Raw genomic sequence first — 27,028 nt, 5'->3', positions numbered from 1 at the left:
GCTGAGGTTCTGGGTCCATCAGAAGTTAGAGGACTGTGTGAGCATCAGTCCTCCCTTGAGTCTACATGAGTTCAGGGTACACCAGAAAGACCAAGAGTACAAACTGGGTGGTGGTAGCACACGCCTTTAATCCTAGCAATCAGAAGGCAGAGGCAGGTAGATCTCTGTGAGTTCGAGTCCATTCTGCAGAATGAGTTCCTGGACAGTCAGGGCTACACAGAAAAGTGCTGTCTCTAAATTAAAAAAAAAAACAGTTTGGTACACCTGGTATACCTGGCTTGGCTCTAATAAGCAGTGTGCACCTGGATCTTGTGCTCCAACTCAATGACCTCCTGGAACATTGTCTTATAGGGTCTTCTGTCCCCTCCAGTAAAACCAGAGGCTGGGCCTGAGCCAAAAATCCTTGGCCTTGGTGAAATCTTGACAGTGAGCAATATAGAAACAAGAAAACCAAGACCACAACACCCATGACACATTCAATATACTTTATTAAAAAGTTTCTTTGTATAAATTTCCTAAAATTTTAAACATTAAATCCCACTTCCAAACTCCAAGACAACAACAATTAAAAAAAAAAAGAACCCACATTAAGGGAATGGCAAAAATATTCTCTATTACGACTTTCTTCGAATTCTTTAATCGAGGCGTTTGTCCCAATAGTGCACAAAGATGAAGGGGATCTACTTTCTTCTAATTAGATCATTTTTCAGAGAACTTTAGACGAAGGAAGTTGCTTAACATCTAATCCAGGAAACTAGGGCCAGGAAAAGGTTAGACTCTTGCTTCTCCATCTAAGTCATGCAAATACAGGAACAGGAACCAAGCAGAAACGTGCAGAGTAGCTGTGACATTGAGACTATGTTCTAGACATCGCGTTTGCCTGGCACAGGCATCCAAAGAAACTCCAGCTGGAATTCGAGTTTATAGGAATGTTCACATAAACACCAGCAGTGGCTAGCTGTTACATAACGGTCCAAGTATACGGTAGAACTGCCTGGAGACGGAGAGCAGGGTCCACAGACACGTTTAGCACCATATCGACAGGTCACGTGCAGAGGCTTTCCTCCCGAGGTTGAGTGTCAATCAAAGCAGGAAAAGGCACCGTGCTGGGGCATCTACCCAGAGCTTCTATAAAAAATGATTTGGAAATGGCCGCCTCCTTCTTCTCCCAGAGGTACGTGTTGCCGGAAGGCCATGCATGGGTTCCGGTCAGGCTGATAAATCTGGGCCGTGGAAAGTATTGAGTGTGGAAGGAGGAAGAGAAGAATGAGGCAAGAGATGGGGAGAGAAGAAAAAGAAGAGAGGTCATCACTAGACATAAAAAATGTTGTGTGGCTTTGTGTGTGTGTAAAATTAAAAACAATATCTCTTTTTGGTGTTTCCATTGGCACATTCTATCTGAGGATACAGTTTAACTTTGTTCAGGTTTTCCACAATCATTGTGATTCAAATATTTCCCAGTGGTGAGGTTGCTAACCCAGACCTCTCCCTCCCCACACGAGAGAAAGATGAGACCCAAGGGAAGGGCCACTTACCAGGACTACACATCTTCTCACATTCTTCCTGGGTCTTGAATCTGTTCTCATTGCCCCCGCAACCTCCATACCAGAACCTCTTGCAACCTTTCTCGTTCATGTCATAGTGCCATAGCAACTTAAAGTCGCCACAAGTCCCGCCGTCTTTGGGCAGCTTACAAATATCTAGAGTATCAAGGAGAGAAAAAAGCGCCAGTCAGACAGTGCCAACAACTCAGCCTCCAGAGTCCATGTCAGAGCCTGCAAAGGAAGGCCAGGTCCTCTGGATGCCTACAGAGGTGAGTTTACAGCGTGAGAGCCGCGAGGTTCCTGTTTACAGAACTTTCTGGCAAACTCTGGAGTTTGCTGGGGAATGATGTGTGCATGTAAAGTGCTTTAATCCAAAAGTCTGGAAGTCAAAGCCTTCTTTCAACAAAAGCCCTGGAAGCAGATAATCTGTGTGTGTGTGGGTGTGTGTCTGTGTGTGTGTGTGTGCCAGCAGCTACCAGCCTGACATGCCGCTCTTCTTACAGAGGGCCACCTCCATTTAACCCTGTGCAAACCAGAATGTGATTGCTGTAGTAAGTGCTTCCTTGAGCAAACTCAAGAGGGCTCAGTCAAAAGTAGTCAAAATATAACTGGAAATGTGTTCCTCGGCAGTTCCTGGTTTTAAGAACACAAATTGATCACCTTGGGTACCAGCAGTATTGATGTGTGGATATAAGATTCTGCCAACCCTCCAAGGCAGGTGTAAGTTTCTGAAGCCAGAAACCCATGTCTACAATTGAGTGTTAACGTTTCACTTCAGTTTTCAGTGTGGTTGTGGCTAAATTTTAGATGCTTCCTTTCAGGGTTTATAAGTCAAACACTGTAACCAGCTAAGCGGCCTTCTCCTAAGAGATCACCAGCCTTAAGGACAGCCAATGAAAGCAAGCAATTTTTTTTACCTATTTCTCTCAAGTTGCAGAGTTTAGCTCTTTAAATTGTTATTGACATAAATTTCCCTCCATTGCACCATCTTATGTCAATCAGTGGTAGATAGAAGATAGATGGACGTGGAGTCAGAGCCCCCTCCCCTTGTGAGGCTGTGTCAAGCCACAGAAGTTTACCTACAGCCTCAGGCTGGGTGCTCCAGGCCCAGCAGTGGGAAGGAGACAGATTTTAGATTCACCTCTGACAGATGCTCTGTAACCTTGACAGAGTCTTGGGCTCCATTAAAAAGCAAAACCAGCATCACCTCTTTTTCACATAGTGCTGCCTGTCTGGCTGGAAAATGCCTCCCTAAATCTGAAAGCGACAACTCCACACTGAAACACAGAACAGCCTGTCCCAGATTCGTGTTTCAAGATTATGCTGTTTACACCAACTACACACTGTTTATCCAGTCTTATCCTTCTGAGATACACATAAAGGAAACAAAACCATCCCTGAATCTTGCTATCTAGGAGTTCCTCTAAGCCATTTTTTTTCTCCATGAAACAAGAATTTGCTAGAGTTTTTGCATTTTCCACTGCCAAAGAGGCAAAAGCTAGTAAGAGGGATTCAAATGGAACACGAAGTTTTCTGTGCTTTGAAGTGTGTGCATACTAGGTCTTCTTCGACTGTTTTTTTTTATTTTTTCTTCCTAAATTTTATTATTACTATTAGTGTGTGTGTGTGTGTGTGTGTGTGCGCGCGCGCACGCGCGCGCACGCATGATAGGAGAGAAGGGTGTGCCACAGTGTGAGTATGAAAGTCAAAGGAAAATAGAGAGTAAGTTCCCTCCTTCCACATCTATATGGATTCTAGGGGGGTCAAAATCAAGTTGTCCAGCTTGCATTGCAAGTGCTGCACCCACTTCGTCATCTCACTGCTCCATAACCAGTATCTTGAAGGGAAATCTGGGAGAGCCCAGCTACAGAGATGTGGCTTCTATGTGAGGTCAGTCTTCTTATTGGGGCCTTCTAAGTATACACCGGAATAGACTGTGAGCCAGGCAGAAGACAGAAGCATCTTAAGACTGTGGTGGCTCTTCAGTGTTACTGCCGCTGCAAATGCTTCTTACGGAGGATGACTCACAGCAAAAGGACACAGTGAGAGGCATTCCATTCCTCCGGATGGGCCAGAAAGCACCACACCATCTCCACGCTGACAGAAGCTTGCACTCTGAGGACTATGAAACAGCACTGCATCTAAGTTCTTGCGGAATTTTGAGTCCTGGCATCTTTGGCTGACCCATCCTAAGTCAAATATGTTGAATACTGCAGTTATCACTTCCTCAACGCTAAGGAGATGAGCCAAGCCTCTGCTCTGCTAATTGAACATGGTAGTTTGGGTAGTTTGCATGAGAATGACTCCCACTGGCTCGTGTGTTTGAACATTTGGTCCCCTATGCTGGCTAGTTTATGACAATTTGGCAAGAGCTAACGTCATTTGAGAGGATTGAACCTCAATTAAGAAAATTTCTCCATAAGATCAGGTTGTAGGCAATTAATTTCTTAATTAGTGATTGATGGTGCCATCCCTGGGCTAGTAGTGGTCCTGGGTCCTATAAGAAAACAAGTTGAGCAAGCCATGGGGAGCAAGCCAGTAAGTAGCACCCCTCTGTGGTCTCTGCATCAGCACCTGCCTCTAGGTTCCTGCCCTGAGTTCCTTTGATGATGAACCATATCTGTAATTGTAAGCCAAATAAACTTTTTCCTCCCTAAGTTGTTTTTGGTCATGGTGTTTCATCACAGCAACAGTAACCCTCCCTAAGACAGAACAGTTTGAGAAGAATTAGGAGGTGTGGTTTTGTTGGAGGAAGTGTGTCCTGGGTAGACGTTGAGGCTTTAAAATCCTCCCACCACCCCCAGTGAGTTCTTAGCTTGTGGACCAGGAGATTGGCTCTCTGCTACTCTCGCTGCTTGGAGCCTGCTACCTCCGCTCCTCCATCATGAATAGACCCTTATTCCTCTGAAACTGTAAGCCCCAAACAAACTCTCTCTTCCATAAGTTGCCTTGGTCATAGTGTCTTATCACAGCAACAGAACATTAACTAATATAGGGGGCTACTGGTTCTTAGACTCATATTCCAAGGACATAAGTCATGCCTGTCAATAACAGACACACTCTGGCACCCAAAAGAGCGGTCTACAAGACCAAGCCAGAATGTGGTTTTTCGGGAACTGGAAACACATCCGAATCCTCGTGTTCTGTGGGGTCTAATCTGGTTGTCTGGTGTTTCCTGAGCAGTTTCTTATAGGTAATTCAATGAGTGAGTGAAACCCTATTCTTTGCAGCACCGCAGACCACAAAGTCAACCCTAATCTCAATCTTAAACCGAGAGAGGAAGTGACTAATAGAGACAAGCATGCTACCCACGGGCCCAGAAGCAGCTCCCTCCAGCTCCCTCCAAAGTATGGTGACAAGCATGGCTCTCTGCATTTGAGTCAGGCAGTTTGCAGAATGAGATGAACTCAGCACCAAGAGCCCCCTTGGAACTTACCCCATGGAAGTCATGCGAATTAGTCTCAGGCAGGTGGCCTCAATTTCAAAAGATTCACAATGCCTGAGCAAATACTTCCTGAGATCCATCAGTGGGCCTATTATTTGCCATGACTCACCTGTTTTAGTGAGAAACAATGGTTCCGTGTTCACCATTAGATTGATGGTTGAACTAGACGCTGGTCGCGCTGGCTGGGCTTTCTCTATAAGGAAAAGAAATGCAGGCAACTAGTAGTTGACGTAGAAACTAAAAGGACTGGGGAATGCTAAGCCACAGATGTACACTTGCCTTTCCAGACAATTAATCTCTTAGGTAATGGGGTGTTGTCGGAACACAGAAGTCTGTACACACTACAGATGTTGTAATATACATGTTAAATGCACCTGTTTCAAAGCAGGTGAAGGGATCCCCTGACCCAGAAGAATGGTGTCCTGGAGTTGGAGACTCCCTAGCCTGGGGCTACTGGTGGGAATTCATTTCTTCAAGAATGATTCCACCATCTGAAGCATGCTGAACTAAGGAGATGCTCCGCCCACATCCTTGAGCAGAGGGGTCAAGAATAGAGGGATGAGGACCCAGAATGACTCGGAAAGAAGAGAGGTATGGTCCCGAGTGGTTCAGAAGGGCTGGAAATGAAGGACATGGTGGTGTGTACATGGTGCAAGTCCCAGCCACTTGAGAAGTGAAGTAGGAAGACCATTTGAACCCAAGGGTTCCAGGACAGCCTAAACAACATAGAGACCTATCAACAGTAATAGTAATAATAATAATAATAGAAAATTACTGAAAAGGAAAGAGAGAAAAAAGGCCTGAGTAAAGTGTACAAGCCAGCTGAGTATGGGTGTGTAGGGCCAGGGAGGGAAAGACTGGCAGCCCACCCATCTGGTGTCAGATCCTCGAGTCAGACACCTCATGACTCTCCACATATTGAGAGTTCTTAAACTCCTCCCTGGCTCCCTAAGGATTCGTTTCCATTCACTGAACTTAGAAAAAGGGACAGGTGTAGTGTCAACAGAAACCCCAACATCTCCACAGCTAGGATTCAAGCCCCATTTCCCTAGGAGCTGCCCTGGGTGTGATGGGCTAAGGCAGAGCAAATCTGGTCTCCCTCATAAATTATCCCAGAAGCCAAGGATAAGAACATTGTATAGGGGGCTCCATCTTCCATGTGGCTGCTGTGTTTTAGATTTGCAGGGTGGAACCTAAGTACCCAGGATGGACAGGGTTTGCATTTTATTTTATTTTTGGTGCCTGTCATAGAACTAGCTCACTTAGACCAGGCTGGCCTTGAACTCACAAAGATCCACCTGCCTCTGCCTCCCAAGTGCTGGGATTAAAGGTGTGTGCTACCACCACCGGGCCCAGATTTTACTCTTTAATTGGGTTAGTGCTTCAGAAAAGACTCAATACATCATTGTTTTACATCCTAATTGGCATGCCATGTGGAAATCAAGAATTAAGTGCTCCCAAATGAGCCGTGCACTTACTTGTGTTGAAACTTCCTTGGTAGATGGTTCTGACCTGGGACTGCAGGTAGGCGACCACAGCCACGTGATACATCTGTCCAGGCAGCAGGCCACCGACGACACGGTCAGTGATAGTGAGGTTTTGTCTCAGAACCAAGGACTGGTCATGGGCCGAGGTTACAGTGAGGTCATAAAAATAGGAACTAGAGGGCTCGGGCCGCTCCCAGTGGAGTCTGGCGCTGTTCTCCGAGACTTCAGAGACCTGCACTTCTCGAAACACTCTCGCTGAAAAAACAGAGCACAGAGCAAGGTTAAAAAGTAAAACTCCTCATGACACGGAACACTTCACATGGACACATGGGAGCTTCAAAAGAGGTCTGGAAGATGTCAGCGGACAGCCATCCCAAAGCTTGCCAAGAAAGGGAACCAATGTCCCATCCATCAATCAAATCCTCCACCAGCCTGCATGGCACGTCACTGCACAGTAACAATGCTGCCCCCCCACTTCTTTATCAATAAAGCACATAAATAACTACTTTGATTTTTCTATAAAAAAATCACTTGGTAAGATGATACTTTAGATACTAACTTCCAGCATGATAGCAGGAAGTTAGGTGTGCAGTACAAAACCCTCGTACAAAGTCCTGGGATTCCAAGCCATAGAAAATCAGGACTTGTTAGGCTATGGCAAGAACTGGTTGTCAGGAGGTCTCAGCTCTCCCTCTGCTCATAAAATAAAGATAGATTCCACTGTCTTGAGAGCACGTATATTCTAGGCTCCTCTTCTTTTGTAGCTTATGGCATTCTGTAGACTCTTTGAAAGAAAGGAAACAATGATCCTCCCTGGGTCTCCTTAACTCACCCATCCCTCGCTAACAGCCTGAGGGATGTGCTTTCCTTGGGTCAGAACGAGCATGCGTGTCAGCCTCTGAGGAACAATTGAGTTTCTGAGGTGCAATCTCTCACTTTACTGAACAAACCCCCAGTACTGACACAGAGCTCAGTGTGGGACTTCTTTCTGTGGGCATCCATATAGGAAGGAACGGAGTGATTATCATGGCTCTAGCTTAGATCTTTCCAAGTCATATTACAAGGGGGAAGGTTTGGTTCAAGAAAGAAGGAGAGAAAGAAACAAGGGAGGGAGGGAGGGAGGGAGGGAGGGAGGGAGGGGAAGGAAGAGGAAGGGAAGGGAAGGGGAGGAAGAGAAGGAACAAAAGAAGGAAGGACAGCTATGACTGTGGCCCCACACAAAATCATAAACTTACTTAAAATATTACAAAACGTTTCCTGTGTAACTCAATTACGGAGTTCTCAAGCTTGAACTTTGGCCATGACCGTGTCATATAGCAATGTCAAAAAGTTGGACAGACTCCTGACCCATGGGACCCACTGGTGGTGAGGCCATGGGACCCAGAGAAGAGCTTACTACTGCTGTGCTCCTGAACCAGTGTGATTCCTAGCTGCATTCTAAATGCTTATCTTTATACCCACAGGTAAGTACAGCTATCACCCCTCATCAAAGATGCTTCTTTTTTGCAACAGATGGAGACCAACTGATAGTGGGATACCCAGCGCTAACTAATACATCTACAACACAACCTCTACAGCTAAGGCTCAGGGAACATTATGGAAGAAGGGGGAAAAATGCTGTAAGAGCCGGGGACACAGTACATCTGTGGCAGGGAAACTACACCCGAGGAAGCAGGATTGGCAGTAAGGGAAGGCGTTGCCTTCATCAGGACCCCAGCAGCCTTGAGAGGTTGTAAGGAAAAGCTGCTTCGCGATACAGAGAAAAGCAAAAGCGATGTGCAGACAATCCTCAGTCACAGCTAGCATCTTCTACAGTCTGTCATCAGCTATTCCCACTGTGGATCAGCAACCTACCCTGTATACCGGCTTCCAGGACCATAGCCTCTGAGTGGTAAACTCATGCATCAAAGATGGCTCTCTAGTCAGCTTTTCTTACCCATGGGCTTAGTAGTGGCTGGCTTGGTGGCAGCTGGTTTGGCTTGTGGCCTGGAGGTCTCTGGCTTAGTAGCAATTGTCCTTGAAGCAGCAGCAATGGGTCTGGCTGCTGCGGGCTTTGCTGCTGCTGGCTTTGCCGCTGCCACAGGTCTGACTGTGGCTGTGTTTGTGGCCACGGGTTTGGCTGCCACATGCTTGTTGGCAGAGACTGGCTTCACAGCGGCTGGTTTAGCCAGGACAGGCTGAGCTGGGGCTGGCTGAGCTGGGGCTGGCTGAGTATGCATTGGTTGAGCAGGAGCTGGCTTAGCAGGGGTTGCTGGCTGAGCAGGAGCTGGTTTAGCAGGGGTTGCTGGCTGAGCAGGAGCTGGTTTAGCAGGGGTTGCTGTCTGAGCAGGGGCTGGCTTAGCAGGGGTTGCTGGCTGAGCAGGGGCTGGCTTAGCAGGGGTTGCTGGCTGAGCAGGGGCTGGCTTAGCAGGAGGAGGTGCTGGTTTAGCAGGGGCTGGTTTAACAGGGGTTGCTGGCTGAGCAGGGGATGCTGACTGAGCAAGGACTGATTTAGCAGGGGCTACTGGTTTAGCAGGGGCTGGTTTAACAGGGGTTGCTGGCTGAGCAGGGGCTGGCTTAGCAGGGGTTGCTGGCTGAGCAGGGGCTGGCCTAGCTGGTGCTGGCTTAGCAGCTGGCAGATTCACAATTGCTGTTGGTTTGGTTGTTGTCATTGGCTTCATTGTGGTCACAACTTTGGGCGTAAGACTTGAATTAACATTATACGGAGTGTTTCTGTTAAAAACAAATCAAGCATTACCTGTACCCATACTTTTGCATGTTATGTGAAATAGAGAGTCATAACCCTTATGATAAATAGGAAATTTGTGGTTTTAGCAATATCCAGGTACTGGCATTGGTAGATTTTATATAGCATTGCATGTACTATTTCTTACTTTTAGAATCTACCACTAAGAAAATATTGAACAGCATATTAAAATAGAATTATTCAAAACAATTACATCAATTATAAATAAATCGGCTATGGAGTCTACCACTAAGAAAATATTGAACAGCATATTAAAATAGAATTATTCAAAACAACTACATCAATTATAAATAAATCAGCTATGCTATTTTCAATTGATAAGAAAAGATGGAAAGCAAAAGGGACAGGGGAAGATGTCTAACAGTGTTCTAATTTAAACAGCTAACTGAGTCATGAATGTCGAAACCAGTACTATTTGTTCGCATATAAAGTATCTCCTCATTAGGGGAGGTAGCTCACACTTGTACTCCTGGAACACTGGAAAGATGAGACAGGAGAATTGCTATGAGTTTGAGATCAGCCTGGGCGACAGAGTGAGATCTCCAGGTCGGCATAGACGACACAGTAAGACCATGTCTAAAATGGTCAAAAGGAAAGGAGAGGGAGAGTGGGGGAGGCAGAAGAGGAGGCAGAGGGTTGTGTAATGCAATACTCAGTTCACACTCGTCACACTTGAGTCTAGGCTAGCCTTGGGACATATTGACCCATAAAATGTGGATTAAAGCAACAACGTTCTAGGATGGGCTTAGGTCTCAAGAAACCCTATACTTAGTCCTTTTTCTTGTGAAAATCCTCCTAGTTAATTTGTGAACAAGCCCAGGCTAGACCACTGGAAGACGAGAGGTCCTGTGGAGCAGAGATGAACCTTCCATCTAAGACAAGGCTAGACCAGCCTTCTATAGCAAAGAAACATATGGTCATCAACATAAAGAGGCCAGCAGGAAAAAAAGGAAGAAAAAGCACCCAACTGAACCCAGTCAGAAATTTCTAACCCACAGGACTGAAAACTACTCTTGTTTTAAATCTCTGAGTCCTGGGTGTTTCGTTACATGGCAGAGACTAACCAACACAAAAGCATGCTTAAGAACTCACATTACTTTAGGGAAGCCGTATTGTCTGTTTCAGTGTCTCCACGAAGCTTGGGATTGGTTGGAGAAATTCTGCCCTACAACATCTCTAGTGCTATGGCCATTTGGTATGACAGTTACAATACTTACACATGTCTGTGGCCAAACTTCACACCATTCTTCACTGGTTGGTCCCCTTGGAACCAGTCACACTGTTTCCTGATATCTGGAGGCAGGTAAAACGCATTTTCACCTAGAACGGGAAAAAAAAATCAAGCTTCATGAGGATCATATGGAAATTAAAATTAGTGTGTTGATGAGTTGGGTACACCACTACTTGGGTGACTCCATTTAAAGACAATATGTCCTCAGTGGGAGAAAGTAGAACAGAATCGACGAAACTTTAAGTAGAAAGAATAACAGGTTCCAGACATGAACATCGAATTATAATCCATTTATGTTAGTGTTCTCTGAACGTTTTGTGGGGTGCGCTCTTCTTTCCTGGACTGTTTTATGAGGTAGGCCTTCACAATGTGAACAGGATATTGTTCAAGGGGCTCGGCTTCCTCTTCAGTGGTGAATATTCAGCATGGGCATGATTTCTTAAGTTTTATAGACCGCCCTCATTTGTTTGATATGTGACATATGCTGATTTGCTGGGAACCATACCATGCCCTGGCAAATACAATGACCTGTTAGTCCCTATGGAGAATGCAGTCTCCAGACACCACAGAGCAAGAGACAGATGACCCATAAGCCACATAACTGATGCCCTAAGTCCAGTGTTCAAAGGTGGGGACTACTGGGAATTAGTTTTTAAGATAAACACAGAGCAGGCACTGAGATGACAAAGGAAGAAATGAGAGGGAGTGTGTGTCCCACCCAGAGGCATGCATAGGTCTGACAGCAAATCCCAAAGCAACGCAACCCCTTCTAGAAGTTTCCCTCAATCCCCCAGCAGGATAGACTTCCTCTGGCACACCAGCATACTGGGTCATGCATAGGCAATGTGTGTTTGATTTATTTGTAAACTAGTTGTGAACCCTTTGGAACACCATCAATGTCTCATGGATGGATAGAAAGTACCAGTCAAATGGGCAGAATGAGAGAGCAAGGAGACAAAAGGTGTGGCCTATGTATGCCCTGTTGACTCTAGCTCCTAACTCAAGGCACAGGGTCCTCTCTCTCTCTCTCTCTCTCTCTCTCTCTCTCTCACACACACACACACACACACACACACACGCACGCACACATATATGTAATGTATATGTGTATGTATATATGGTGTTGAATGAGTATATATTTATATTGTATTAATATACATACTTGGTGCGTGAATGAACAAGCTCACATCAGCACATAGATGTATATATGTGTTTTCTGTGACTGTTCTCCCAGCTTTATGACCACAGTATGGACCAGAATATACTATGTGTGGCATAGGACTTACTGTTGACAAAGGACGGGAGCAGTCTCCCAAAGCGCATCAGAGGCTCCTCGTTGAGCTCGGTTGATTTGTCCACGAGCTTGAAGAAGACATCGTTGGGCTCACTGGCAAAGCTGTACACCTCCTTGACATTTACCTTCCTGCCAATGCCCAGAACCACGAAGAAGTACCCTTTGCACTTGGCCTGCAGGATGGCTCTCTGGGCCTCCTCCAGCTGCTGCCTCTGCATGTCACCCGTCAGCATCAGCACCACAATTTTGAGGTCCCGTGGGTTTGGTGCACTTTCAAAGACGTTCTCTATGGTGTATTCAATAGCATTACCCAGAGCCATGGTTCCCTGCAATTGGGTCATCCTCCTGCTAAGGAAGTCCAGCAGCTTTTCCTTGGTGCCGTAGTCTGTCAGTGAGAATTCCACCTTCACAGGGGGTACACTAGCATTGTCCACGGACTCATAGGTGGCCTGCTGCACGACAGCCACTCTGGCAAAGTGCTGGGAGGCTTTGGGGTCTGGACTCAGGTCCAGCTGCCTGACCACGTAGCCTATGTACTTCTTCATCTCATTGAACTGGAATAGGGTGGTAGCCTCTGAGCTATCCAAGATGAAAGCCAGGTCTATGTCCACATCACTGCCCGCTGCCCTCCGGTCCCTGAAGGAAGGCCTCCAGCTGCCAAATCCACAGGATGGGTCGATATTGCAAATGTCTAGAAAAAAAAAGTATAGTGGCCTATTATCTTGTGGTTCCCTCAGCATCCCCACCTTCTGGGAGTCAGGTACCACTATCATCACATGAGACAGAAACTTTGCTGGGAAGGATGGCACACACCTACAATCCTGGCACTGGGGAGGCTGATGCAGGAGACTGCCAGGTTGAGGCAGCCTGGGATACATACTAAGACTATGCTTCACTGCCCTAACTGTGGCCAGATCTCAGTTTCTGTCCCCTCATTTCACTAAATGAAACTTGTCAATGACTTAAAGTCATGCTCCGTGAAGCTAAAACACTCCTGTCCTTAAAGAAACACGTTCTAAAAATGCTTTTGAGCCAAACACGTAGGCTCTAGATTCCAAGATGAGAACATCCTTGCATGGCTCCTGCATGCAATATAACCTCCAGACATGGTTATATTGGTAAATATAACGAGCCTTGAGTCCTAACCGAACTAAGCTCATCATCGTCACTCCTCATCCAAACGTTCCTCTGTAGTCATAACGTTAGTGGCTGGACAGAACCCCAGGCCCAGATGGACAGCTTACCCAAGCAAACATGGCAGGTGAGGACATTCTTCAGGAAGTCTGTGAGGTCCCCCCTTGCAGGCAGAACCAGGGCATGTCCCACTGCTGTGTTATTGATCTGGTTTAGACAAGGGGAGATGTTGGGGTGGACACACATACAGGGGTCATTATGCAAACAGGGAGTAGGGACAGGACACACACAACGAGATAGCCCCCCCTTGGCCCAGCGCCTTCCATTTGGACTCTGGGTACTTAGATGGTTAATTAGGCATTAATAAACAGAGTGGGATAAAATATTATAGTGGTGGTTTTAGCAGGGGCAGAAGCTAGCAAACACTGATCCATCCTTTCCCAGTTTCCTCCAGTTTAGACAGTGACAAGGCAACCGAGAATATCACTCCTAGGAGATGAGAAGGTCCTGCCCATCCTAGCCATGGGCATGTAGCATCCATGTAATGAGTCACAGATGTGAATGAGTGAGGGGATTCCTGTTGATCTATGGAAACTGTAATACTCTTATATGCTTCTAAGTCGCTCAGCCCACACAAAGTAAGATGAACAAATATGTTCGCTCGTAAGAACTTATGGCCAGGAGCCCAAGTTTAATATTGAACTCCAAACCCAGTGTCTGACCTCAAACCAGCCTAGTTTGGCAGAATAAACACTGAGGGATGGTGGCCCTGAGGGAACCTTAGCTTGCTGACACAGAAAGCGGTGATCCCAACTGGTAAGACACAAGATTCCATGTCACCCAGCCTCACCTCCCAAGAAAGAAACCCAAGACACAGAGAGGAGTAATGTGCCATGCCTATAAGGCAGGTGGCAGTGAGGACTAAGGACACCTAATTCTGGTGAGGGACTCTAGTCCTTCATATCTATTATCCCTGAGTCTTGACTAGTGTCACTAGAAGTGGCTCTGAATAGACACTGCTGGTCATTTAACAATTAAACACCCAAGTGAGGAGAGTGTGTGTCTTCTCCATAGGCTGCCCTAGGGCCTAGTTAAGGAAAGGATTTCACAGTGGGACAGATCTTGAGGCCACTCATATTTTGAGGACCTCCCTGAGAGGCTGTAAGCCCCCCATGACTAGCTCTGGGAGAGTCTCCTCCAGAACACAGTGGAGCGAGCTATATCCAGTGGATGGATCTCAGAATCTGGTGGCCCAGCAGCTTCTCCACACTTGGGGTCCTCACTAATCCCAAGATCTTCTTGTCCATTGGGTGGAAGTTAAAGTACAAAGCTTAGACACATTGTAGGAAGCAAATGCCCAAGACAGGGTCATCCAAAACTCAAATCGAGCCAGGGGGGGGGGGGGGGGGGGGAGTGGGAGCCAGAACTATCCCACTCCACTGAGTGACAGAATTCACTCAAACCAACACCCTCTACCTGCCTGGTAAGGACACAGAGCCTTGCTACCCAGCCAGAACTATTAGCATGTATGACGGGACCTGGAGGGAGTAAGTTACAGTCCCCTGGTTGTTGGTTGGTACAATGCTGAAGCCATAGGCTGCTCTAGACACCCCACAAGAGGTCTCAATTAGCCCAGCCCCACTAGGACCCTTTAGAAGACATAGACCATGAATCCTCAGTGGAGAACACGCATTCCAGAGAGCCTTCTCAGGAATAAGGGGGGAGGGGGACCAAAGCACAGAGCCCAGACCTGCAGAGCATTGATGAGCTGTCGGTCCTCCTGGCTTGTAAGGAACAAGGGCGTGATCCCTGCTTCAGAAAGCTTGAGCACGGCCTCTCGGAGCTGAGGGGATGCTCTCGTGGGCTTATTGCTGAAGAAAACGGCCACTTTTCTCATCAGAAATCCACTCCTCACGCGTTTAAATGTGTTCCTGGCCACGAAGGACATTGCGGTCTCCAGGCTCTGTTGCTTAGATGTCAAGGCCACTTGGAGATTCTGAATGCTGTCTAACAGGGCAGACTTCTTCTTGGAGTCAGCAAAGCGGATCTCTGTGGTCACCTCGTTGTTATAGGTGACCACGGCCACTCGGGCACCCCTTGGGCAGTTGCTCTCAGCGATGGTCAGATCTCCCACAATCCTCAGGAGCACATCTCGCATACGGCTGAAGGTGTCCTGGGTGACCCCCTCAGAGGTGTCCAGGGCAAAGGCAAGTTCTGTTGGGAATACAGGGCACTCCAGGGGCCCTGTGGGAAATGGGGGTTTCAGAGACAAGTTTTACTCACCCAAAGGAGCCTTCTCTCTTCAGAAGGATGCGAAATTACTAAAACTCACCATAGCAACAAGCTACAAAGGAAACAAGGAGAAGAAAAGATGAAAGTCAGGTCTGTTGGTTAAGAATGCCAAGCATAAAAACATGATGCGCCGTGGGCAAGAGAAGAGCTAATACGTACGGCATTTGTCTTTGATATTCTGGATGAGGGCACATTGCTTGGAAGGAAAAGGAGAGTGTTAGAGAGGGCAGGTGAAAGGCATGCAAGACAATAGTTCACTCTGGACACTCTCTACTTACATCAACAGAGTCGCCTCGGTTGCCCTTGTGACCCTGCAAAACCAAGCAAGGACAATCTGAGAGAGGAAGCAGATGCGTATGGTGTGGAATTAGAGGGGAGGGGGACTAATGTGGAGGGGGCAAGCACAATCAAGTCATGATATGTGCACTTATGGAAACAGCAGAGGAAACCCAATGGGCTGTGCAATGAACATGTGTTAAGAATTATAACAAAGAGAAAAATTTAAAAAAAAATGGTCACTCGTTAGCCTTAGGATCATGATGGGAAGTAATAGACACTGACATAACCTTGAGCTTCCGCAGCCCCTCCATCTAAAATCGATTTCATTGTTTTAGTAGAAGAAAGACACTTTTGAAGACCAAGTGTTCTCCCTGGGAAGTGAGCGGGCTTTGAAGAAGCACCCGTCACACCTGGAAGCTCGCTGTCCATCTACATAACTCATGAGTCTAACCACAACCACGTGGGCCCCTCTCAACTGCTCTTAGCAACAAGCACAGTTTCTCCTAAGAAAACAGCTTCCTCTACCAGGCACATTCTGCACAGCCCTGTCCCTGGAGAAGCAAAGGTAAGGGATCCCCACATTGTCCCATCCATGTCAAAAGTACCCCATCTCTGCAGAATTCTACACTTAGGTCTAGAGATAGACTCACAGCTGCCCTCCTTGTCCCTGTGTTTGGTCAACCTGATGGCCAAGCTTTGCAGGCTACTTGGCTGGCTTTCCCTGAAGCAGTTACTTTTGGCTATTAACCTGAAATAACTGTGAGCCACCCTATTAAGTGGGCCACTCCTCCGTCTAGCAACCATCACATTTCCAGGCTCAACCTTCGTCCCTTGGCTTCAAGCAACCCAGTCCCTCTGAGTTTCCCTCTAGGAAGCTTGGCCAGCTCCTGGTTCATCTTGTCCATTCTTCCTTGAACCTCATGCATTTCAATAGAGGGACAAACCAAACATGGAAACAGTGGTATCAGTCACAAAGATCCCTTCTTGGCCCTGGGGAAAGCATGACTGATGGTTTCTAAACAATGAGTCAGTGGCTCCCTTGGGAATTTTATAGCCACAGCAAGTGTTCCCCAAACCCAGATTTGGTCTAATTGTGCAACTTCTACAAGATGCACGCAAACGTACTGCAACTTGCTCTCTCTGAACAAACTAAGAGAGAGAAATTACAAAGGCGTGGAGAAGCATACAAAACACATTTAGAGCTCAGTGGTAGACCGACAGCTTGCCTACTATGAATGGGGCCTTGGGTTCAATTCCCAGTACCTCAAAAAAATGGTTTTGTTTTCTTGTTTATGGTTCTAGGGATTAAAGCCATAACAGGCACATGCTCTGCCACTGAGCTACATTCCCAGCTCCTATAAGACATTTTCAAACTGTAATGTTTCAGAACTCAAATGTACTTTTCTCCACTGTGATATCAGAAGGGAAGAAGTTTAATGAACAGATAGTCACGCAAGAGCAGGGAGCGTTTTTGAGACCGAAAGATGATCGGAAGTTTTCAGAGGTCAGACATGCCCGTCACCCATCCTTCCACCTACTGACTTGTCAGGAACTGGAAGGATACTTACAGATGGTCCTGGGTAGCCAGGGTCTCCCTTCTGTCCAACTATCCCTGGAGGTCCTGAATTTCCCTTGAGGGTGTAGAAGATGGAACATTTTTAGCCCCTGTAGGTGGAAGGGTGGTAAGGAAGAATCCATTCCAACCTTCTCCTTTGAGACGTCTCTCACTTCAACAGGGCTAAGTTGTCTCCAAACTTCAGGGGTAAAGGACAAATGACCCCAAAAAGCTTCTTTGAGCCTCCACAATTTACACTCTGGCAGGCTTGGGTAAGATAGAAGATTGTCCCAAACCATCACTAAAATTCCTCTGAGTGTCCAAAAGAATTAGCCCCTGCCAATCAGTTAGATAACTGATCATGAACACCACTTAGCCCGTTGTTTCAAAAGGATCTAGATTGACTGTCTTTAGGGTCAAATTAACTGGGTAGTTATTGTTATTAACTATATTTAGGCTACAAACAACTATTAGTAGCTTATATCTATATCTGGACCATGAATTAAGATTCCATCCAATATTAGGAGGGTAGATGGATGATCATTGAAGAGGAAAATTCAGAAGCAATAGTAGCTAAAGTAAGAAGTGTCTCAGAAATCAGGGAATGAGGAGCCCATAGCCCAGGCATGACTCAGCTAGGATGCTGCAGGCCTTCTGAGCAGCCTGCGCCCCCATTAAGCCCTGTTCTGTCACATCTGAACAGATATAACCAGATGGGACTGTGAAGATTGAGGTGATCCAGCCGGGGACCTAAGCCTCCCTGGAACCATGCTGGGGTGATCTGTGCACTAGTGACTTTTGAGACATGCTATAGAAAGAGCTGTCAGAGCCTCCCCCAAAGGGACATGGCTAAAGGAAGACAGAGCAGAACACAGCTAAGATGGGCCATGAGGGCACTGGTTTGTTACTTGGAATTCCCTTCTACCACCTCGGTTGTTACTGATCAGGCTGAGAAAAAAGAGGATGACTTTTTAAAGGCCCAGCACCCCATCCCGTTGCCATGAACCTGCTCATTCCCATCCAGTCAGACTTGGGTAAACTTACCCTTCGGCCTCTGATGCCTTTGGGTCCTGGTGGTCCATCAGCCCCTGGCTCACCAGGAGTACCCTGGGAAAAGAGCCAAGAAGAGAGCCATCAAGGTCTTCACCAGAAGGTCCTGCTGAGAGTCCCTGGGGCAGAACTCCAACATGGCATCTGGACCATACTTCCCAAATAGTTCACAGGTTCGCTTCTACAAATGGCTCCAGTGCATTGGTGCCATTGGCAGGGCCTAGATTTATTTCATCACTGGTGTTACTGCCACGGGGTTATGGCATTTACAGGTCCCCAGTTCTTCCACTGTGCACATAACTTCAAGCACTATGGACAGTGAGCACTGCCACCTCCATCCATACAAGAGGGAGCATCTCAGAGAGCGCAGGGACTTTCCCAGTGTGGCCATTAAGTGGCTGACCCAAGAGTAAAGCTGATATATCGACTTCAACTCATGGGAAAACCCAGGCTTATCCACAGCAATGTTTGTGCTCCATCACCCAGGGCGCTCACCTTTGGTCCTGGATACCCAGGGAATCCTCTTTCTCCCTGTAAAAGACAGTAAATGCCTCAGTACTGGGTCCCAACTTAAAGCCATCTAAAATAAATTTTCATATAAGATGTGAGAAGCCACTGTTAGTGACTCTCAACAACGGGGGTTTCCTAAGGAGCCACTGCAGATACATACTTTTTTGCCTCTCCGTCCTTCACTGCCAACCCCATCTCTTCCGTCATCTCCCTAAGGGGAACAGAGAGAATGTTACTGCAAGCCATTGCACCAGGCACCTCACAACCAACATGCCACCCCATCTCCACCCCCAGTGAAGGGGGGGTGCATGAATGGTTTTGGACCAGAGGCCAAGAGAAGGAGGCCCTCCATCCCTGTGCCCTCCTCCACAGGTGTGGGCAAGGTCGTGTCCATAGAGACGCTCAGATCTATGTGACCATTTATTTATAAGGCTCCTTCAGAGCAGGAACGGTGACCTTGACCGCTCAGACCTCCCGAGTCTTCTGTGCTTAGGTCCTACTCTCCGGTCCCCAAGGCCTTCATGTCACCCTGCTACCCACTCCAGACAGCCCTCCTCAGGGCTCCATGTCCCCAGGCCTGTGCCCACACCACGTGAGGCACTCAGAGCGAACACGTTAGTTGTTCTACAACAAGAGGAGTGTGTTGGAAAGACATATCGGTACTTTAAAGCCTGGGATTCTAAGCATCTGCTGGCTTGCCCTTTCACAGTCTTCAAGAAGAGTGGCTCTTTTTAGACAATCTCCCAACCGCCTATAGATTTATCTTCCATTCATAAAGCTGCCAATGAAACAAAACCCACTTTGCAATGAGCAGCTTTCGCAATTTTCAACCACATTCCCATTAAGTCAAGCAGGGGCCACAACAAGCCTCTCTGGGTCCCTGCTTTCTGCACCTATCAGCACGATCAATGAGCCCTGCAGGGCACTGAGTGGCCTTACCGTCTCCCCACGGGGTCCACGGTTCCCGATGCCTCCCTTCGGCCCTGGCTCTCCTGGCTCACCCTACACAGGGGAAGAAAGGATGACTCCTGGGGACCCGAGTCCCACAATTACTGTCCTGATATCGGGGGTAGTGTTGTACTGGGGGGTGCCTCATTGTTCATCTTTTAGGTTTCCATGAGATTCCTTTTTAATTGTAGTAACCCAGACACAGCAAGACAAGGGTCACATGCTGTTTCATGCGTGAAATGACAAAGGGTAAAACATCATGAGAGAGTGGAGACCCATTACCAGTAGGGATGGAGGGGGGAGGAACAGAGCACAAATGAATAACAGGTACCAGCATGCAGTTAGGTAAGAGTGGGATGTTCTAGTAGGCTCTGTGGGATGACTGGAGTTTAGAACAATTTGTTGTATACGTCAACCAGAAGAGAAAGTGTCAAGGGTCCCAAGACAAAGAAATGACCATTTCTCTGACCTTATCATTATATGTATGTATTAAATTAATAGGTACTGTTATATCCATAACTTTAAAATGCTACGTGTAGGGGCTGGGGAAAAGGAAGCAAGTGCTTTTGTCTAGTCCAACAGCCTGAGTTCAAACCTGAATTCCATGTGGTGGAGCAAGAAAAGCAAATCCAACCAAATTGTCCAATGACTTCCACACACCCACCGTGGTGTGTGCAGCGCACCACCACACTCATGAGAGATAGATAGATAGATAGATAGATAGATAGATAGATGGATGGATGGATGGATGGATGGATGGATGGATGGATAGATAGATAGATAGATAGATAGATAGATAGATAGATAGATAGATAGATAGATAGGTGGGTAGATACACATACATACATACATTTTAAACATCTTTTAAACTTTACAATAAAAAACAAAATACTATGACTATATATGCTTTTTTTGCATGATCTCACTATGTAGAATACACTGACTTGAAATTTACAGTAATATTCCTGCCCTACATTCTCACCAAGTGCTGAGATGGTAGGCATGAGCCACCACAAGTGGCTACATACCTAACTTCTTTTCTTCATTTTGGCTGGATGTTTTGAGACCACTATATATAGTCCTAGCTGTCATAGAACTCACTATTTAGACCAAGCTGGTTTCAAATTCACAGAGATTCACCAGCCTCTATCTCCTGAGTTCGGGGATTAAAGGTGTGTACCACCATGAACTGTAACATTCAGTGGGGAAAGTCAGGACAGGGTATCTTTGCTTGTGATAACTGAGGCACGGGGTCATGCAAAGAGGCATGGGAGACAGGCAGCATGCAGGCGGCAGCATCCAGTTCAGCACAGGCCTCCATCCCTAAGCAAGAGCTACTGTCCTCCAGACAAACCTTCCTCCCCAGTGGGCCAGTTCTTCCACGTTCTCCAGGAACCCCAGCAGTACCTCCGCTTCCCTGTAAGGCAAGGAGAGGGGTGTACATGAAGCATCAGTTGTCCAGACCAAGGATCTTGGCTGTCCCCTGTCCGAAGTCAGTGGTGAGCTGTCTCACCCACAGACCCCAAGTGTCCAGTGACCCTCAGCACTACCCACTCGAGCCCCGAGAATCACAGAGTGGTTCCTGCAGACTCCACATGGTCAGCCAGTCCTGCATCAGCTCCACCAGCCAACACACACTCTGGTGCCACACTCAGATGCTTACCCGAGGTCCAGAAATTCCTTGTTCTCCAATCAAGCCTGGGGGACCAGTGGGACCAGGAGGGCCCTAGGGAGAAAAAGGCCATGTCACATCTTGAGCTGAGCCTGAGATCCTATGAATTCTCAGGAACCAACAAGTGGTTACAACCCAAATGCTAAGCAATCAATAAATGGAAAAACAGTTCTTCATCCATGTGGTGGAGTATTATTCAGCCATTGAAAGGAATAAAATTTTGGCATGTGCTAGAACATGTCTAAAGTTCAGGGAGAACTGTAATGAGTGAAAGAAGCCCAACATTAAAGTCCACCTATCAAGCGATTCCATTTATACAAAATATCCAGAACAGGCAAATCCATGACGACAGGAAGACCAGTGTTGGCCAGAGGTGGAAGCATCAGGGTGCAGGTGACAGAGGTGGGGGCAATAAAGGTGGGGGCAATAGGAGTGAAGGGTGACAAGCGTAGACAGTGACAAGAGTTAGGGGGCCAGGCGTGGGGGTCTATAAGGGTGAGGGGAGATGGGTGGGAAATGACAAAGGTAACAGGTGGGGGTTGATAGGGTAGAGGGCAATGAAGGTGGAGAGCAATAGGGAGGGGGTGACTGTACAACGCCTCCTTTGGAGATAATAAAACATTTCAAAATTATTTCACAATACGGCGAACAGTCTAAATGCTGTGAAATTGTCCGTAAAGGTTGAATATATGTTACGTGACCATCACCTCAATTTAAAACGAAAGGACAAGGGTCTCTGGGGAACTTCATGCCAGGGTACTGACCTGTGAGCCTCTGGTACCCTGCTCTCCTTCGAAGCCTGGCTGGCCAGGACCGCCCCTGTTGCCCTTGGAGACAAGACAAGCAGGTAAATAACCCCAGCTCTCTGTTCCGGACTGAGAAATGGGTACCGACAGCTGATGACAGCAAGGGCGAGAACCTACTCATGGGGGCAGCAGCTGTCTCTCTGAGCCTACGCGATTGTTACCTGCCTGTTCCACAGGGCAACTTTGAGAAATAAGGACTTTTCGGACTGAATCCTCTCTGGCACAGGTATAAAAGCAGGCCAGACACATGGGCATGACTGGCAGAGGGCTGCCCAGAACTTCATCTGTCAGTCATTTCCCTTCCTTCCACCCGCTCTGGAGATCACATGAAACCCTTCTACTGTAGACGCGGTTGAGCTTGAGACAATGATGGGGAAGAAGGCAGACGCTTTGTAAGCCGTTGGCCCGGGAGAATAGCTTAATTCCTGGACTGACAGTGTCCGGGAGTCTCCTGGGGGAACTGGGTGACAGAGAGACCAGAGACATACAGATCCAGTCCAGCGGCTCACCTTAGCTCCTGCAGGTCCCCTTCGGCCAAAGCCACCCTGTGGGAGAAGCCATATGACTTTGAGGAGGCGGTGGGGAATACCGAATCCTAACATATGTATCTATCCATTCTAGTGCAAACTCCATGCCAGAAATTAGCCCCTGTGTCTAGGAGTCCGGCAAGCTCCCACTGAGACTTTCCTTCCACTCTTCCTCCCCCATCTCCACCAGGTTCTACTTCTATGCCGCGCCTGCTCGTTACTCCAGTGGAAGTTTGGGAATGACTCCTGACCTGCCAAGGAAAATAATGGCTTCTGGCTGCAGAATCCCAGCCAGTTCCCAGAGAAGAATGAGAAGCAGGAATTCCAACCTGCCCATGGCCCTAACTTAGCAGAGCTGGGATTTCACTGTGGCAAAGGGAGTCCCGGATTCTCAACCCTCCTGGCCAAATGCAACAAGAGCAACCCTGGTGCACACATGTGAACCTGCAGGTGGGGCTCGTGTCTTGGCAGCTTCTCCCTGGATGTTCCAGGGGTGAACCTTAGTTTAAAAAAATGGAGGCTCCCTGTGGAAGAACCAAGACTGATCCAGTGGGGGGGGGGGATCTGTGGGTGTATTAGGTTATCTTTGCAAGGCCAGGGCTTAGCCAAGCTAGGAGCCACATTCTCCACCCCCAGGGAGGGGGTCAGTCCCAGAAGCCACAGTAGCCATTCTGTAGTCACTACGGTTCTGTCCTCCTTCCTTGGGTCAGTGTGAGCATGAGGGCCACTCCTGTCTGCCTAGAGTAGCAATCCAGCCCTGCTCCTCCCTAAGGAGCATGCTCTTCCACCAGAAACGGGGTTTCATTGCTCCCTGGCAGCCTGCAGAGGCTAGAGGAGGCAGCTGAAGCGTGCTCTGACCCCACGGAGCCCATCTTGGTCTGTGTTTGGCCTCTCTGTTGGTCCTCACCCTGAGGTAAACTTACTGTGTTCCATCCCCTGCTACTTAGGGAACCCCTAAATGGAGACTAAAAGAGGCCCTGGATTCCGACAGGAGTTTCTGCCTCACCTCACACATAGGAGTGAACACGACCGTACCCCCACATGACCGTACCTCCACATGACCTTACCCCCACATGACCGTACCCCCCACTGGACTTCTAGTCACGCTCTGAAACCGTTTTGAGAGCTGGGTTTTTAACGCTGATGGCAACAGCCCTTGTCTCCGCATGGCTCACCCACATTAATGCACCACCACACCCAGACTTTACACTTCTACTTTCAAGTTCAAGTTCACAAGCCTGTATGGGTAAGCATTTGGCCGACGGAGCTAGCTCTCCAGTCTAAAATGTCCAAACTTCTTTTAAAGGCAATAATTTATTTATTTATTTATTTTTGTTTTAGAAACTTGGAAGCCATTTGAGGGCAAGGGAGTGCCCCTTTTGGAAAGCCCTGTGCCTCAGAAACTCCCTGTGACTGTCAGCTGCTGGGCCCAGCTATGCTGGGGATCCTATCCTTAGCTGCCCAGCCCCCTCTTACACACACACACACACACACACACACACACACACACACACATACACACACACGCCACTACTAAATTCCAGAACTCCCCTGAGGACTGTGGCCTCCTGGCCACTTCTTCCTTCTCAGGTGGGATTCCTCTTCTCCCAGCTACTGGGACCCTGCTCTCTGCTCACCTGGACCCCGGAAGCTGTCACGTGGCTTCCTAACAGTGACTGACTTTACCTTGGCTTCCACCTCTTTTCAGTGACTGGGTGTGCAATGAGCTATTCAGCGACACACATTCCAGAACTGAATCAAAAATACAATGTGCTAAACCACACTGCACCTGGTTTCCTGATGTGAGTGGCACCCAAGTGCCTGCTCCTTCAGCCTCCGTCCCCTGTGCCCTCGGCCGCCAGCACTGGCATTTCTGTTTGGATGCTTTAACTACTTAGCGGGTAAGAGTTAACCAAATACTTGAAGACAGCAAAGAGCTTTTTTCATTTAAGTATTTAGTGTTTTCTATGAAAGAAAAAAAAGGGGCTGACGGAAGGAGGAAAGACTGAGGGAAGGAGAAGCAACGGGGGACAGAGTAAACTAAGAATAAAAATTTTCTATAAGCAACAAATTCGATTGAAGGACTCACCTTGCTTTCTGCCTTTCCACCGTGGAAGGACAAGCATGGAGGCCCTTGCTAGCTATGCTCTGTGAAGGCGCGAAGGCCCTATGCTATGTTGTGGGGCCTTCCTGAAACTTCCAGAACTGTTGGCCAAGCAAACAATCTAGGGGCACAGCAACATTAAATCAAACTCAAACCCTACTCGTTTAAAATGGATGCAAATTGTCTTGGTTTTTTTGCACTGTGTCTGTACAGTATAAAACAGAGATGATTTCAGGAATGGCTCTATCCCCCCAGTAAGGAACTGCTCCATATCACAGCACCAGACATTTTGTACCAATCTCTTGCCACGGAGCAGCCTGGCAGTTCACAGCATCCTAAGATACTCACATCCTTCCCGGGGTCTCCTGGCCTTCCTGGGACACCATCTCTGCCTGGGAGACCCTGGGGGTGGAACAAAAAATGGGTGAGATTCTCACCAGCAGAGAAGAACATTTCACCCCAGAGTATGGTGCTGGAGCCACTGGAGGGGGAGCAGCGGGGGCGGGGTCTACTTCCAGGGGAGGGGTTTGTTGACTGCAGGACAAAGCTCCAGGTACTCTTAGAAAAATTCAGGCTTTGGGGGAACAAAGCTGCTGGTCTCACAGACTCTGCAGGTCATGGGGGCTGCAGTTAGTGAGGGGCGAAGGACTCGAGAGTCAGTTTTCTGCCCTGAGCACAGGGGTCTCTGGGTATGGGTCACTGTACCATGGGGCCAATGTCACCCGTCTCTCCTTTGGGTCCTCTCTGCTGGCTGTCCCGTCCTGAGTCACCCTGAAAACAACAGGGGTTGGGAAAGGAGTCCCACATAAGAAAAGATGCAGCCCTTAGAATCCTTTCTAACAGCACAAAGGGAAGGTTCTCAAAAACTGTCCTCCAAGCAATGCCCTGCCCAGCTAACACCCAGAGCATAACCATGGTCCCCACTGGGCAGCACAAGTCCTTCCTTACTGTGGAAAACATTTGGCCTCACTTTCCTTCCTCTACCACAGAGGTAGCTGACCTGCAGAACAGGTCATCTCAGCAGTGGGCCTTAGCTTAAAGGGTTTACAAAGCTATGAACTACCAAGAACTACTTTGGGTCATTTTCTAAGGCAAACACGAAGTGTCCAGAGGGCGTCTTAGGAAGACTCTGGGACATGCAGCTACCAAGTGACTTGCCAATGCTTGCAGTGGAAATATATCATCTCCAACGACCCCCAAAATTGAAAGGGAAGGATAAATTTGATCAACACATTTTAAAGCAATTTCAAAATGTAAGCCACTCCTTTCTTCTTCCATAAGCTTCCTCCCCCCCCCCCACCAGACATCCACAATAGAGACTCCACCTTACCGGGTCACCTCGAATCCCAACATCTCCTCTCTCTCCTTTGTCTCCTTTGGGTCCTTTGTCACCCTATACCAATCACACAATGGAAGTTAAAAACTAGAAGTTTCTGGTGGAATTTTTCAGGCATTTTAGTGAGTATTTGAGATCTATGACATGATGGCATGAGACATTTACAGCTGGGGGATGGTTGCTATAGTGAAGGAAGCGATTGTATCTATTGTCCCAACCAATTGCTTTGTTTCTGTGATCAAAGCAACTGATGTTTCCTATTCTAACCAGAATTTCTAATACGGCAGTGTTTATTAATTATAACCTCATGCCATAATTAGACATCTAGATCATTCATCAAAATTACATTCTCCATTTTGTAAGTCTCACTATAACACCTGTTGTTACTTCCTACTTAGCATGAGGCTAGAAAAAAGTCACTTCTAAGGTACATTTTCTTTATAAGTATGTATATGTGTCTGTGTATGTGTGCACCTGAGTGCAATGTCTGCAGAGGCCAGCAGGGGGCATCATATTCCCTGGAGTAGAAGTTAAAAGCAGTAGTGAAACATCCAACCTGAATGCTAGGAACTGAGCTAGGGTCCTCTGTAAGATTAGGGTATGGTTTTAACCACTCATCCATCTCTTTAGCTCCCAAATAACACCAAAATATTTCTGATGAGTTTGGTTAGTTCACAAAGGTTTCTTGGGGAGCCACTCAGTACCAGGCTTTGGGAATTCATTTGTAACAGAACAAACTCATTCTCCACCCTGTGGAACATGCTTCCCAACAAGGACATAGCATATAGGATGTTACAGTTGAGAGGGGACATCATTCATACATCTAGAGGCAAACCCTTGGGAAGAATACTAGCTGGTCCATGGAGATGGTGTTATGTCTTCCCCTGTCCCAGGGAACATTGAGATAAAGGAACACCTACCCTTCTTCCGGGACTCCCCTTTTCTCCAGATGAACCAGGTAACCCCTTGTCTCCCTGTAAAGGCAATGAGAGAGAGTCACATGATGTGATGGTTCCTAGGGACTCGGCTGCTGGAAACTTGGACCTCGTGAACAGAGGTCCTTGGGAA

At 47.4% G+C, this 27,028-nt stretch overlaps 1 protein-coding gene across 1 annotated transcript in view; it reads right to left on the bottom strand.

Moving 5' to 3' along the window:
* Nucleotides 1-468: 468 nt before the first annotated feature.
* Col6a3 (collagen type VI alpha 3 chain) overlaps nt 469-27,028 on the bottom strand; it is a 78,405-nt gene continuing 51,845 nt past the window's right edge. Inside the window, exons 20-44 of the mRNA XM_050163028.1 lie at nt 26,881-26,934; nt 25,955-26,017; nt 25,330-25,395; nt 24,973-25,026; nt 22,503-22,538; nt 21,952-22,014; nt 21,179-21,241; nt 20,870-20,932; nt 19,507-19,569; nt 18,728-18,778; nt 18,553-18,588; nt 18,052-18,114; nt 17,021-17,083; nt 15,452-15,484; nt 15,333-15,369; nt 15,214-15,225; nt 14,632-15,125; nt 12,992-13,088; nt 11,740-12,438; nt 10,440-10,542; nt 8,413-9,188; nt 6,468-6,731; nt 5,099-5,182; nt 1,536-1,700; nt 469-1,223 (exon numbers count right to left, since the gene is read on the bottom strand). Coding sequence (XP_050018985.1) covers nt 1,210-1,223; nt 1,536-1,700; nt 5,099-5,182; nt 6,468-6,731; nt 8,413-9,188; nt 10,440-10,542; nt 11,740-12,438; nt 12,992-13,088; nt 14,632-15,125; nt 15,214-15,225; nt 15,333-15,369; nt 15,452-15,484; nt 17,021-17,083; nt 18,052-18,114; nt 18,553-18,588; nt 18,728-18,778; nt 19,507-19,569; nt 20,870-20,932; nt 21,179-21,241; nt 21,952-22,014; nt 22,503-22,538; nt 24,973-25,026; nt 25,330-25,395; nt 25,955-26,017; nt 26,881-26,934 — 3,516 coding nt within the window. The 3' untranslated portion in view covers nt 469-1,209. The remainder of the gene's footprint in view (nt 1,224-1,535; nt 1,701-5,098; nt 5,183-6,467; nt 6,732-8,412; nt 9,189-10,439; nt 10,543-11,739; nt 12,439-12,991; nt 13,089-14,631; nt 15,126-15,213; nt 15,226-15,332; nt 15,370-15,451; nt 15,485-17,020; nt 17,084-18,051; nt 18,115-18,552; nt 18,589-18,727; nt 18,779-19,506; nt 19,570-20,869; nt 20,933-21,178; nt 21,242-21,951; nt 22,015-22,502; nt 22,539-24,972; nt 25,027-25,329; nt 25,396-25,954; nt 26,018-26,880; nt 26,935-27,028) is intronic.

The sequence above is a fragment of the Alexandromys fortis genome, unplaced genomic scaffold (genome assembly GCF_014885135.2).
Source record: "Alexandromys fortis isolate MF-2015 unplaced genomic scaffold, M_Fortis_MF-2015_v1.1 scaffold_139, whole genome shotgun sequence".
Lineage (NCBI taxonomy): Eukaryota > Metazoa > Chordata > Mammalia > Rodentia > Cricetidae > Alexandromys > Alexandromys fortis.
The sequence above is the reverse complement of the archived record's forward strand: the minus strand, read 5'-3'. Positions and strand labels throughout refer to the sequence as shown.